Here is a 15,143-nt window from a genome sequence, read left to right on the forward strand (position 1 = left end):
CTTTGTCCTAATATGGAGGCATCTGCAACCACACAGGACATGTTTTCAATAGAGAGCAAGAAAGAGAAAGAGAGCAAGAGAGAGAGAGTGCGAGACTGAGAGAGAGAGCGATAGAGAGAGAGAGAGAGAGAGAGAGAGAGAGAGAGCGTGAGAGAGAGCGAGAGAGAGAGAGAGAGCGAGAAAGAGAGAGAAAGACAAAGAGGGAGGGAGCGAGAGACAGAGAAAGAGAGAGAGAGAAGAAAATTAAGAGCTCTAGGAAAGCGAACAAACAGTGCATAAATAAATTGAAAAATGGAGGGAAATAAAGAACCAAATAAAGTACAGGACAAGAGAGGAGAGGAAGAAAAAAAGAGAGTGAGAGGAAAAGCAGACCTGGAGACAGGAGACAGAAGAGGAGCAGGGAGGAACTTTTTGAAAGACAGGTTACAGTTGAAAGTAATTACTAAGTAGATGGATGGTGTAGTGGAGACATAAGGGAAACAAACAGAGTCATTTTTATTGGTCAGCTCCATTCCCTCTCGATAATAAATATAACACTTTTTTTTTTAAAACTCACTCACTGGAAACACTCCAATCTCATTCCTTTACACACACCCCCACTCTCCCCTGTCTTTCTCATTGTAGTATGTAGACTAGGAGAGCCATACCCTCCTGTCAGGGGGATGTTACCATCCCCATTAGGCTAAATAATAGCATTCATGACACTCCCATACCCCCCCCCCCCCCCCCCCCAGATTCTTGATAACGAGTCTGACATGTCCCTTGTTCATTAGGTCTTGATGTGTCATTTGGTCTTTGATCTACTTCTCTGGAGAGGAGAAGTTTTATGTGAGCTGCCAGCGATAGACTGCGTTCTTTTTTTCTCAGTATTGACAACTCATAACAGAAGTTGAATTTGAAGCGGAAACAGGGTTAACTGTGGTCTAACTATCAAATCACAAACCGTAAAAGATATCCACGTGTAGAGCTGTAAAATGGTCCTCTGGTTTTCACGTGTTCGTAGAGACTTAGGGTTGATTAGATGTGTTTCCTGGTGGCATAAGTTGGGCGAAACCTGCGTGTTATGGCTTTTAGAGTCAGACCCACCTCGTTAAGCAGTGCACAACATTCGAGGAGGTCAGAGGAGTTCGTTTTCGATCACGTGACCAGGCAGGGCAGAGAAGGCAATTGTCAGGGTCAGAGGTCATGTGACAGGATGCGGCGAATGGGAGGCAGGGCGCATGGGAGCAGCTTTTCTTTCTTTTCGACTTTATTTCAGAGGATCTTCTCAGCACAAAACTGACAGATAAATACAGTTTTGTAACCGGAAAGAAAAAAAATCTGAATACAGCATTTCTACAAATGTATTTTTATCATGTGGTCATCTGCAGGTTTCTGTTCTGATAATAGAGATTGTAGCTTAGTTTGAAACTTTGGTGTGGTTTAATTAAGGGAACAGAGCCAAAGATAAACTACAGTTCTGAGGTCTTTGGCATAGTGCCTCTGTACCCCCTGCAGCTTCCTGTCCAAATAAAGAGTGAATGAAAGGCAGGGAGAGAGAAAGAGAAGAGGTAGGGAGGGAGAGAGAGAGAGACGAGAGAGGGAGAGAGAGAGAAGGAAAGAGGCAGGTGAGGGAGAGAGAGAGGAGAGACGGGGAGAGAGAGAGAAGAGACAGGGAGAGAGAGAGAAAAGAGACAGGTTAGGGAGAGAGAGAGACTAGACAGGGAGAGAGAGAGAGAGAGAGAGAAGGAAAGAGGCAGGTGAGGGAGAGAGACAGGGAGAGAGAGAGAGGAGAGACAGGGAGAGAGAGAGAGAAGAGACAGGGAGGGAGAGAGAGAAGAGACAGGGAGGGAGAGGGAGAAGAGACAGGGAGAGAGAGAGAGAGAAGAGACAGGGAGAGAGAGAGAAGAGACAGGGAGGGAGAGAGAGAAGAGACAGGGAGAGAGAGAGAGGAGAGACAGGGAGGGAGAGAGAGAAGAGACAGGGAGGGAGAGAGAGAAGAGACAGGGAGGGAGAGGGAGAAGAGACAGGGAGAGAGAGAGAGAGAGAGAAGAGACAGGGAGAGAGAGAGAAGAGACAGGGAGAGAGAGAGAGGAGACAGGGAGAGAGAGAGAGAAGAGACAGGGAGAGAGAGAGAGAAGAGACAGGGAGGGAGAGAGAGAAGAGACAGGGAGAGAGAGAGAGAAGAGACAGGGAGGGAGAGAGACAAGAGACAGGGGAGAGAGAGAGAAGAGACAGGGAGAGAGAGAGAGAAGAGACAGGGAGAGAGAGAGAAGAGACAGGGAGAGAGAGAGAAGAGACAGGGAGAGAGAGAGAGGAGAGACAGGGAGGGAGAGAGAGAAGAGACAGGGAGGGAGAGAGAGAAGAGACAGGGAGGAAGAGAGAGAAGAGACAGAGGAGAGAGAGGGAGAGAGAGAAGAGACAGGGAGGGAGAGAGAGAAGAGACAGGGAGGGAGAGAGAGAAGAGACAGGGAGGAAGAGAGAGAAGAGACAGGGGAGAGAGAGAGAGAGAAAAAAGGGGGGCTGATTCCGGAGACCGGCTTTAGGTGTACATGTGGAATGTCACAGTCAGGCCATGCTGTGGACGGAACAAGAGCAATCTCTCTCTGTCTGTCTCTCCCTCACACACACACACATACACACAAACACACGCCTCTTTGCTGTCAATCCTCCAGCTCTCTCAGTTGATGGATGTGTTCGTGTGTGCGCTGTGTGTGGATGTTTGTGGATGTGTATTTGTAGGAGATGTAAGTTTTATAGTAGTGTGAGTAGGTTGGTACTATGTCTTCAATAGGGAAATGTGTGTTAACTGTTAAGGTAAGGTGCACATGAGAAAGTGAAGAGAGAAAGAGTTTGTGTGTGTATGAGTGTGTGCACATGCGCGCGCATGTGTGTGTATGTGTGTGTGTGTGTGTGTGTGTGTGTGTGTGTGTATGCTCATGTATCACGTCTACAACCACTTTACGCTCTCGACCCTGGGCTTCCCCTGAACAAGTGTGTGTGATAGCTAGGTGCTGGCATTGCCAACTGGCAGGCACACAGACACAGTTTGGCATGGACGTCCCTGCCCTGTGGTCCTCCTGTAAGGGCCAATGCCATGCCACTCTGATAAGTCTCACTCCAGCAGTCTGTGCCCATCTGTATCCACAGCTCTCTCTCTCTCTCTCTCTTTCTGAATCAACCCTCTCAGTCACTTCCATTGTTTTGAGGAGTTTGGTTGTTATTTTTGATGTTCAAGGACAGGGAGGCCTTTGGGCCAGAGAGAGACAGCCAGGGAGGGGGATTGGAAGGGGGGGTGGGGTGGAATGGAGTGCTTTCAGCCCAAAAGAAGAGCAGAGGGCAGATTTGAAGTGGAGAGAGAGAGAGAGAGAGAGAGAGAGAGAGAGAGAGAGAGAGAGGCAGAATGTAGATGAGGCGTGTAAACATTGTGTGTTTATAGGAGTATAGTAGGAGTGTGTTGTTTTCGTGCGGTTGTGAGAAAAAAATGAACATTACTGACGTGTTCTTCATTTATTGGAAGTGTGTGTGTGTGTGTGTGTGTGTGTGTGTGTGTGTGTGTGCGTGTATGTGTCTGCGCCCTTACTTATTTTCCAAGAACAGTTTTATTATCATAATTATTGGAATTATTTTTCTCTGTGGAACAATAGATTCATCAGCAAAGCCGAGGGGGTCTCTTCCACTCTAAAGGCCCTGTGTTTGCCGATTAAACTCTAATAAGTCGTCCATCGAGTAGTGCCATCCAGGGATGTTTACAGATATAAAGCTGTGTGTGTGTGTGTGTGTGTGTGTGTGTGTGTGTGTGTGTGTCTGTGTGTGAGTGAGTGTGTGCGTGTGCGTGTGCATGCATCTGTTTGTGTGTGCGCGCGTGTGTGTGTGTGTACGTGCGTGTGCGTGCGTGTGCGTGCGTGCGTGCATGTGTGTAGTGGCTCTTTTGACTGCGTTAGAGAGGAGAGGGTCAGTACTGGGCATGGGACCCTTACGTTGATGTAGGAGCGAGGGACAGAAGAGTGAGACAGAAGAGTGGCGGTCTGGAGAGCCAGCCCTGCTGTGCCATAGACAGAGACAGGGAGGCTGCTTACATCAGGAGATGGAAGATAAATGAGATGCTAATGTGCTAATGTTCCGGTCTGAGTCTTTTCCCTGAGAAAACACACTGTATATTCTGGGCACAATAAGTGGATATTTGGCGCTGCTACTCTCTACCACACACACACAGATGACCACGGAGAGTGAAAAAGGCACAAACGAACAGCCTAGTCCACAGGGAAGAAAGAGAGAGAGAGAGTGAGAGAGAGAGAGAGAGAGAGAGAGAGAGAGAGAGAGAATATTTTAATTTTACATCACTTTTATTGTGTACAAACCACCAAACTCCTAAAACAGGGATCATTCACGCCATTTGGTTCTATGTTCTTTATTACAATGGCTAACATATAGAGCATATTCCCCAATTAGGAATATTAGCAGCTGATGTTTGATTCTGTGACTAGTTGTCCTTCAAATCCCATATTAAACGCTGTTTAGTAGAAACAAATGTAACAAAAATGGAGTCTGACTGAACACTGAAAGGAGGTCTCTTTCATTTCATAACACACTGAAAAAATCTCTACTGACGTTATGGACATTTATTACTCATTGCTGAGTTTATAATAGACAGAATGGACAGAGAGGGAGAGAGATAGAGAGAGAAAAGAGGAGATGAGAGACTGGTAGAGAAGAGGACAAAGACAGAACAGAGAGACATACAATGACACAGCTAGACAGTAATAGACAAAGAGGAAGTTAATACCGCTCTCAGAAGGTGAGGTAGGTTGCAGTGTGTGTGTGTGTGTTACTCTCACAGCAGCAAAAGAACATTGTGCTGTCCTCGGTTTTGTCCTCAGTTGAACTCTGCGTGTGTGTGTGTGTGTGTGTGTGTGCGTGTGTGTAAGCTGAGGCACCCTGGGCTCTCGCTCTCTCTCTCTCTATCTCTGTTCAGGGGTGAACGATGATCAATGTCCTTCCATCAGCTGCCAGCATACTGAGCACCCCCCCCCCCCTCTGTCTACTGCAGTATTATCTTCTGCATGGATCAATATGTGGAGAGATGCTATAGACACATCTCTGATCTATACTGCAGTGTTGGCCAGCAGTCACTTTCATGCCAATTTCTAACCCCCAAAATATCAGAGTGAGTCTGACTGGACACGCAAGGGTCTGTGTCCTCACGGATAATTCCACTGTACCTTTTTCCCCAGCTGCACGGACCTCGTGGTTTTAAGCCATTCTAAATATCGAGTATTTTCACTTGACACTCCCACTCTCTCTTTCAAAAAGACGGTTAAGCTCACTAATTGTGATGTTTGGTTTTGTGCATACTATTTGTATCCATGACTGCTGCTGTAGTAAGGAAAAGAATACGTTCATATTTCTGTTATAAATGAATGAGTTCCTCTCTACAAATAGTTTTAACGTGTAGATTTGAAACAGGGCTAGAGGTGGTGGAACCTTGGGTCCCGTGGGGTCGGAGTCTTACTGGCTTTCATATCAACCAACAGCTCCGCTCTCTCGTTGGCTTAAAAGCAGCCACGCTCGTTTCCTGGGTAAAAACCAGCCTCTAATTACAAGGCAAGGGCAAAAAAAAAAAAACCTCCCTAAAAAAAAAAAAAAAAAATGTGAGGACTTTGCCCCTCCGAAACTGGACTTGGGCTTCAGTGGAGTAGATCCCTGTGGTTTTGCCCAGGCTGATCTGCTAATATCAGTAGACAAACAGGTCAGGAATAAAACTTGCCTCTAATGAGGTTCCCATAAGACAGAACTGTGGGTATTGAGTCTAGCCCGTGACCTCCTCTCTGTTCTTAATACAAACTCGAATCTGCATGGGAAAATGAGAATCCAGTTGGACATGAATCAAAGCAAAGTGGCTTAGGAATCAGTGGCCCAAGAAAATGAAGGAGGTCAGCCACAGCACGCCAGTGTTAAAGAGTGCCTCCGAGGGACGAGGCTTCTCCATCTCCTCTCTCCCGTGGGGGTTTCTGATGGAGTTCAAGAGGCTGGTTAGCTGTGTTGATGGGCATCCTGTCAACTGTTTGAATATGTTAGTGCTCATTTGTTATTTGGAATATTCTCAGAATTTACAAATTTTATGTCTCCAGTCACAGTCCTGTGTTAATAGGAGGGAGCATTTCTGTATGTGTGTGCGCGCGTGAGTGTGTGTGCGTGTGTGTGTGCGTGTGTGCATGTCTGTATAGGTTTGTGTGTCTGCGTGTGTGTGTGTGTGTGTGTGAGTGAGTGTGTGTGTCTTTGTGACGTATGGGTTTTGGTGCGAATGAAGAGGATCACAGTGAGGTTGTCCAATGGGAAATGATCTCATGTAGGCTTATTGTGGCTGCTCCCTCAGCTGTGTCCCTCATCTCCATACAGGGGTCTAACGGCGTTCTCCCTGCCCGTGATAGTTTGACTAGAACGTCTACACAACGTTGCAAAAACTTTGTGTGTCTGGTGGCTGGGACAGGGTGTACCAGACTCAGAGAGCTAGTGATTATAAAGGGCTCACTGAACAGAGCAATGGCCGTGCATACCCTAGTGAAGGAACAAAGAGAACGAAAGAGAAAAAACCCGAGAGAGAGAGAGAGAGAGAGAGAGAGCTAGGACATTTCACACTGTTAGTGTTTTACCGAGGTTGATAAAGGCACTGTGCCCCAGCAGACAAAAAGGCGAGAGGAAATTGAAGGAGAGCGATAGAGAGAGAGAGAAGGAGAGAGAGAGACAGACAGACAGAGAGAGAGAGGGAGTGAGAGAGAGAGAGAGAAGAGAGAGAGAGAGAGAGAGAGAGAGAGAGAGAGAGAGAGAGAGGACTGTAACAGAGCTGTCCTTCAGCGGTTTGCATCAAGGCTGGTTTTGGATAACAGGTGAATCATGTCAGTATAAATAGGCGAGGAGAGTCACAGATTCTGTCCACAGAGAGCTGCCAAGAGAGCTAAACAAAAAACAGATCAATAATAAAGGCATGGCACTTTTCTGAAGAAAAGAAGACTCTCTCTCTCTCTCTCTCTCTCTCTCTCTTCAGTTTTTCTTCTTTCTCTTTTAGCCCAGTGCTTTGAAGAAGAGGCTTGGATCATGTAATTCTAAACTAGTCGGTTACCCTGTGGAATTGAGTGAGAATGTTCATTCAGTGGATTCAGATGCGTTAGAGTTAAATGATTAAAGAGAGGGAGATCTCCGGTCCTTGTTTTTTTTTTTTTTTTTTCATTAAGTAATCTGTGTGTTTGAAGTTAGAAAGGGTTAGAAAGAACAGAAGTAATTCAGACTCACACACACACACGTGCACTCACACACTCTCTTACGCATGCAGTGACGCATGGTGCGTTCATGAAGGGCGCTCACACAAACACAGAAAGCACTGAGAACATGTGCACAGATCAGTGGATATGCTTACACACACACACACACACACACACACACACACACGCACACAAACAGTCTAAGATCAATGAAGTGCTTACACAGACACACACACACACACACACACACACACATATGTACACACAGTCTGAGATCAATAAAATGCTTACACACATATAAACACACACGCATTTGTAAACTTGAAGAGAATGGGCTCACTACTCAGCTCCTTTACAAATGCACTCAGTTCACTTCAGAGAGGGATGGAGACTGTGGCTACGTGTCTGCTCTTCCCACCACATTTCTCTTTCTTTTTATGTGTGTTTGTGTGTGTGTGTGTACATGTTGGAAAGAGCTTTTTTTTTGTGAGAATGTGTGGTAACAAAATCATAGTGTTGTATAATGTGGTTTTGAAATCCAGTCTAGGGGAACCACTCAGACATCTTTTTCCCAGGTGGATATTAACTGAATGCGGCTTAAATTTTTATTCAGGAAGGATACACCGACACAGACACACACACACACACGCGTAGACCTGAACAGGACTGAGGTGGAACTAAAAGCAACAGCAAAAGCAACTGGTTACCCACAGCTGGGTGTGAAAAATATAGTTTCCTGTAGACACCCATAAATTGTCTAAAGCGGAGCAGTATCAGGAAGAAACATTTGCATGTTCAAAAAAACATTCAATTAATATCAACCACCGTCATGACAAACATTAGAGCAGTCTCTCCAGAAATGAGGAAAAATGGACGCATGAAACCCTCCTTCTCCAGTAAAGCAGCGGAGTTAGCGTAGCATCGTAGCATGTCCTGTCTGAATGCGCTGACCGACTCTGGTTTCTGTTTGTGTATGCTCTTGTCCCTGTTACAAAGCTGGTCACCCAGACACTCAGATCTGTGTTCAGTGCAAACAGGCATGATGAAACACACAGACTTACATTTCCTGTCTGTTCCCCTTGCGTGTTTGTGCGTATGTGTGTGCGCGCGCGCGCGCGTGTGTGTGTGTGTGTGTGTGTGTGTGTGTGTGTACTTTTGTATGTATGGGTTCATTTACAATACACAGCTGACTGGCTCAGCTGTCCCTTGTTGTGGGTGCTGCTGTGTTGGACTATCTCAGTTCTTTGGGTTCCTTTTTGAACATTTAGCAACATTAATGCAAAGGTTCATCTTAAACTCTGGGAGCTTTTCTGATTCCTAATACAAGTCGGTATCACAAAATCTCCGTTACCCCGTGGACAATCTTCTGAATGTTTAGACCCAAAGATGCTGCGGTCTGAAGTCTTGTCATATGACTTAATCTTGGTCATTGAGATATTAACAGTTTCCTGTGGTACTAACTTTGTAATGTATAACAGTGACACGGGGCTAAACTGAAATGCGTGAGTGCAGTGGCTTACGCTACACACCCGGGCTTGACAGCATAAAACCTTTAAAAGGTTTTGGATGTATTCTGAAAATATGTATTTTCAGCATTTACAAATGTTATTCACATTTGTATTTTCTTGTAATTTTGAAGACGAACCTTTTCATAGCATTAGAATGCCAGATGCGCAATTCTGCTAAGCTGTGTTCTGACAGTGTGTGTTGTGTGAAGCGCTATATAAATCAAATCAAATGGAGTCAAATGGAATCCTGTCCCTTAAGAGGGATATTCATTAAAGAAAGCTTACCTTGAATTGGCATAGGTGTTTAATAAACGTGTGTGTATTCTGTCTGTAGGACTGAAGACGTACCTGATCTCTGGCAAAAAGACAGAACCCTCTCAGTGCGGCTGTTCTCAGGTCAGCCAGCTGGGACATGACTGCAACGAGCCTCTGATTTCCTCTCCACGCACACACACTCCTGACATCACACACTCCACCGCTGCGGAGGTAGGTCAGACGCAGACGTACACAACGAGATACTTTCACAGATAAACCCATTATTGTTGGACTGATTTTCTCTCTCTTTCTCCCTCTCTCTCTCTCTCTCTCTCTCTCTCTCTCTCTCTTTATCTCTGTTTTTCCTCTTTAGGCTCCCTGTCTGTCATGTTCTGTTGTGATTGATCCGGGTGGGCATCAGTCGACAGACGAGTCAGCTACACAAAATGGCTGCCAGGATGAGCACTTTTCAAACAGTAACAGGGTAGGGCAAAATGATTACACAGCACCACACATTAGAAAGTGGTTCATGACAAAGATTGTCTCCCATTCCTATGTATTTTTTCCTATATCTACATGCAGCCTATCTGATATGAGCATATAACCCCAAATAACCCATATGTTGTCTTTGCCTTCATTCATCTGTCTTTTAAATGAACTCAGTCATTGTCTCCACCCCTCTATTCTCTCTATTCTCTCTCTCTCTCTCTCTCGCGCTCTCTCTCTCTCTGTACTGCAGTTCACAGCAGGCCGGAGCCCTAAAGCCCTGAATGGTTTGCTTAGCCCTCTGTCAGAGGAGGCGGTAACAGCCAGTCAGACCTCCCTGTATGAAATGCTACAGGAGAAGGAGAGAAAGTTGGGAGGCACTTCCACAGGAGGTGGAGGAGGAGGGGGAACAGCAAGCATGGACCACTCTGCGCTTATCCCTCTCCGCTCCAAAAACTTCAGAGAGAGGAGCGACGTCCACTTTGTGGATGTTATAAAGGAGGACAGGTGAGAAACTAAACCAGCAGTACGTGTCAGCTCTGGAGAGCGTTAATAAAATATTTATACAAAATAGCGTGACACGGGAAACAGTGTCAGGACAGAGTGTTGTAACATCAAATAGGAGATTTAGGGTAATTGAGGCACGAGTTTGTCACTTTTGTTTTTGTTTTTGTTTTGTTTTTTTTGTTTTTTTAATTTTGCATTGTCATGTTTTTAGCTTAAACCAACCCCATAGCAGGGGATTTGATGTATTCCAATGGCTTTGAGAGCTGAGTTTTAAGATGTTACCTAATCTTGAACCTCGACTATTGCAGCAATTAGAATGTTTCAAATCCTAACTGATAATAGTTGCTTCAAGGTAAGAGCAAGACCGTGAAAAAAAAACAACAAAAAGTTGCACCTTTCCCGTTAATGTTTTGTATGCTGGAGTGCACAGAGCATATGTAACACACTTAATGAATTGTTCATGCGGCTGCGTTGTAAACGGACTATATATAGCCTGCGTGTGTGAGGCTGTATATTTTATTAGCCTTGTTGTTTGAACTAACTGCCACAACATTCTCTCTGTTCTCTCACTCTATCTGTGTCTTTCAGCCTAATGAAGGATTACTTCTTCAAACCTCCAATTAACAAGTTGAGCCTCAACTTCCTGGAGAAGTCCTTAGAGTCTGCTTACCGCTGTAGTTACCAGGAGGAGGTAAGCAGCTACTGGATTTCTCTCTCCCTCTGTCTCTCTCTCTCTCTGTCTGTTTCTTTCTCTCTCTGTCTCTCTCACTCCCTCTCTTTCTTTTCCTCTTTTGGACACTCTTTTAGTGCTGATTTTTAGGAGAAATTTATCCCTATTCGGTGATTGGAATACAACCTCTGCTGGTCACTCAAGGTACTGCACCTTCGAGTGACTCGTCGAGGACCCAAAATCTCACACTTACTCTCCTTTGCCCTCTCTCATATCACTTCTCTTCACACTTCCCTCTCTCTCTCTCTCTCTCACACACACGCACACACTCACACACACACACACAGATATACACACTCATTCTCTTTCTCACAGATACACTATGATCACTGGTGTCTTTCAGGTGGTGACCCATGCACCAGTACAAACCTTTGCCAGTCCTACCTTCAGTTCCTTCCTGGATGTGTTGCTGTCCTGTGCTGTGTTCCTGGCCCTAACCCTAGCTTGCTTCCTGCGCCCCCTGGTTACCATGGAGACTCCCCCAGCCACCACAATTGGCGTCGCCATCAGCGCTGCTCTGCTGGAGCTTGGCTCTCTGGTCTTGTCCATCCGGTGAGAAATTGATAGAGTGATAGGAAAAAGACAAAGGGAGGATGAATGGAATATATCTGTCAGTAAAGGACATCCGAGAAATAGGTCTGAATGTCTCATTTGTACCGTTTTCGCTGTTTTTGTTTCTCTCCTGCTTCTCTCAACCCTCACTCTCCCTTTTCCTCCCTCATGGTTCCCGTCTTTCTCACTGATCTGTGTAAACCTGTCACCGTCCGTGTTCCCCAAATCTCATGTACCATTTACTCATTATCTACATTGTCTACTTTACCAATACCTCTCTTCCTCCCTCTTGTTTTTTTTTTCCTCCTCTTCATCCCTCTCGCCTTCTCTCCCTGAGTAGCATGACGTTCTACCTGGATGACGTGTTGAGCTGCACGCAGTCTCTTCTGCGGGTGGTGTCGGGTTGGGTCCCTCGTCATGTGATTGGGGCCGTATTGGTGTCACTGCCCGCTGTGTCTGTCTTCTCTCACCTGACATACAGCCTTCATCTACCTTTACAGGTGAGAGAGGAATGAGAGAAAGAGTGTGAGAGAGAGAGAGAGAGAGAGAGAGAGAGAGCAAGAGTAAAAGGTCATAAGTCCCACGAAGTGTACTTATCTCACGTCCTTTACTGTCCCAAATGATGCCTTGCGCCCTAAATAATATACTTCCATTTTTATTCTACTATTTGATGGGTTTGCGTGTTTCGTGATTCATAATGGCTAAAGCCATTGCATTATCGACAATAGCCATATTTCTGAACCGTTTTGTGTTGTCTGTAATGTTTATTCCAGAGCGATGTCTTTAGAGGCATGTAATTTTGTCAGACACTTTGTACTTAAGACCCCATTAAAGGAGTTAATGTTACTTTGTAAATGAGTTAATGTCCAACACTTTTTCCATAATAACCATCCCTTTATATAGAACACGGCAGGAGCTTAAAAGCCACCCACTTTGGATATCTTGTTTTTCAAGGGTTTCTATCTCTTGTTCCTTGAAGCCAAATAGATAAAAGTCCAAATTCCCTGAAGACTGGGTAATTTTAGCCTTTGAAGCTATTAAGAGCTTACATTACACTGTGGGTTCAAACCTTAAATGGAGGAAACAGAGCACTGAGTAACATTTCCATTAGAGTTACAATTTTGTGTAATTCTTACAGAGATGTTAATTTGACGCCCAGTGTGTTTCTGTGATACATCTAAACATTTCTTGTTCTATGTGTTTATATGCCTGTTCAGGTGAATTTGTGTGTGTGTGTGTGTGTGTGTGTGTGTAGGCTTGTGTTTGTAATTGTGTGTGCCTGACCAATTGTGTGAATGTGTTACTCATGTGTGGTTCTTTAGAAGTCAGATCAGTAGATAGATAGACAGATAGATAGATAGATAGATAGATTGCACTATATTGATCGGTGTGGCGGTGTTAATTTTGTGTGTGTGTGTGTGGGTGTGTGCACGTGCCTGCATTATGTGTGAGTGTTTGTGTATGCCTGCATGGGTGCGTTTGTGTGTCTGGGTTTGTAATTGTGTAGTTTAAATCCTTCATCCTTTGTCTCTCTCTTTGTTTCTATAGAGCACTGTTTTCCTTTGCTGTGCAGTAATCATAGCCATTATCCAGTACTGTAACTTCTGCCAGCTCAGTTTCTGGATGCGATCTGTACTGGCCACTGCTGCAGGCGTGTCCCTGTTAGCTCTACTCTACAGCCCCCTCAGCAGGTACAGGTCAGTTATTACAACAGAATACAAATCATTTTCAACTAAACATTGAAAACCAGACGTGTTTAGAAAAGTAAAATTTTCTAAATGTAAAAAAAAAGAGTAAAATTAGAAAAGTATAATTTCACAAATCTGGTATGAGCAATTGTAATTTTAAGCGAGGATTTGCCTTGTAATCTCTGTATTTATAGCTGAACTCATAAATATCTTCAGTTTTTCATCGGTGTTATTCATTCTTTTTCAGCACCAATGATGTCTATCCTGTAATTGGGTGAGTGTCTCTTTAACTTCTTCCATGGTTGCAACTGTAGCTGTAAATCTGATGTAGAGAGTGACATTTTGGGAGGTTGTCTGAAACATGGCCTCTCTATTGTATCTATTATGAAGACTCTGCTGCCCGCCCCCCCCCGGCCTTAGTCATCATAGTGTCTGCTAAATGTTATTGGAACTACTAAATCACACATGCTGACCCTGTTCTAGCAATACAGATTACCCAGAACTCAAATATTTCTCAGAACTGACCCACTGTAACAAGTGCTCTAGATTTTGTTGAATATTGGCTAAATGTTATAGTTGAGCAGCCATAGATGGGATTCTCTGATAAAATGATGAAGTGGCTAAAAGTCAATCACAAATATACAACAAGGCCTCCATTGTCACGCTGTTATTGTATACTGTATCAGTCATCCGCACTCCCTTTTTGATGTGTTGTAGAAACCTGACCAATAACAGTGTGAATATGGGTTCGACAACGGAGCCGAATACAAACTCTGCCCCCATGCCACCAAATCTGCCGGTCCCTGAGGCGTTCCTGGCCTTCTTCCTACTGCTCCTGCTTGTGTGGTTCCTCAACCGTGAGTTTGAGGTTAGTTATCGGCTTCATTACCACGGCAACGTGGAGGCGGATAAACACCGCATCAAGATCCAGAACATGAGGGACCAGGCTGACTGGCTGTTGCGCAACATTATTCCCATCCATGTGGCCGAACAGTTGAAGGTTACCCAGAGCTACTCCAAGAATCATGACAATGTTGGTGTCATCTTTGCCAGCATTGTAAACTTCAGTGAGTTTTACGAGGAGAGTTACGAGGGCGGCAAGGAATGCTACCGCGTGCTCAACGAGCTTATCGGTGACTTCGACGAACTCCTACGCAAGCCGGCTTTTGCCAACGTGGAGAAAATCAAGACCATCGGCGCCACTTATATGGCTGCGTCGGGGCTGAACGGACGTCAGTTCCGCGAGCAGACGCACCCCCATGCCCACCTCCGAGCTCTCTTTGAGTTCGCCTTGGAGATGATGCACGTCGTGGAGGATTTTAACAAGAACATGCTAGGGTTCAAGTTTAAGCTACGGATCGGCTTCAACCACGGTCCCCTTACTGCCGGAGTCATCGGCACCACCAAGCTGCTGTACGACATTTGGGGCGACACGGTGAACATCGCCAGCCGCATGGACACCACAGGGGTGGAGTGCCGCATTCAGGTCAGCGAAGAGAGCCACTGCGTGCTCAGTAGCATGGACTACGCTTTCGACTATCGCGGTACCGTAAATGTGAAAGGCAAAGGGCAAATGAGGACTTACCTTTACCCTAAAATGAATGAAAGCGGGCACATGCCCAAACACCAGCTGGCCGTCTCCTCGGATCTGCGGCCCCACGTGGACGGAAGCATTGGGCGTTCTCCCATCGAGGAACTTGCCAACAAGGAACCCAGCGTTCCTCTCAAATTGCCGTCCCCTTCTCTTCATGTACCCGCTCCAGGAGGTCATGACGTTCCTTTGGGACTTGTCTCGGCTGCTTCTCAGTGTAGAGAAGAGAGACACAGGGGAAGCAAAGACACTTTAAACGCCCCTGAGCTTAAAGAGGAGGCCGCTCATCTAGCTCCAGCACCAAGTCCCACTGCTACCCCTTTAAATTCTGTAGTACAGCCTTCACACCCTCAACAAGTACAACCAAGAGAGGTAGAAGAGGAGGAGGAGGAGGAAGAGGAAGAGGAAGTAGATGAACTTACAAAACTTAAAGCAGCAGAGCATCTATGATCTGTCCCTACGGCAGGATAGTACTGCTCTCTGTCTCTATGCTCTCTTGGTGAGAGCTGATTTCTATCGCATTTGAAAATGGTATGTTATGGGTTGTAGGATATAGAGATGCTTTAAGTATCTGAGACCTCTTGACAT

General features: G+C 45.3%; 1 protein-coding gene across 1 annotated transcript in view; it reads left to right on the plus strand.

Moving 5' to 3' along the window:
* The window catches only part of LOC115819299 (adenylate cyclase 9), a 27,390-nt gene extending 12,385 nt beyond the window's left edge, over window positions 1-15,005 (plus strand). The window contains exons 2-10 of the mRNA XM_030782860.1: window positions 9,081-9,232; window positions 9,375-9,485; window positions 9,741-9,994; window positions 10,583-10,685; window positions 11,068-11,276; window positions 11,617-11,776; window positions 12,825-12,973; window positions 13,212-13,238; window positions 13,682-15,005. Coding sequence (XP_030638720.1) covers window positions 9,081-9,232; window positions 9,375-9,485; window positions 9,741-9,994; window positions 10,583-10,685; window positions 11,068-11,276; window positions 11,617-11,776; window positions 12,825-12,973; window positions 13,212-13,238; window positions 13,682-15,005 — 2,489 coding nt within the window. The remainder of the gene's footprint in view (window positions 1-9,080; window positions 9,233-9,374; window positions 9,486-9,740; window positions 9,995-10,582; window positions 10,686-11,067; window positions 11,277-11,616; window positions 11,777-12,824; window positions 12,974-13,211; window positions 13,239-13,681) is intronic.
* Window positions 15,006-15,143: the final 138 nt, after the last annotated feature.

This window comes from Chanos chanos, chromosome 8, assembly GCF_902362185.1.
Source record: "Chanos chanos chromosome 8, fChaCha1.1, whole genome shotgun sequence".
Taxonomy (NCBI): domain Eukaryota; kingdom Metazoa; phylum Chordata; class Actinopteri; order Gonorynchiformes; family Chanidae; genus Chanos; species Chanos chanos.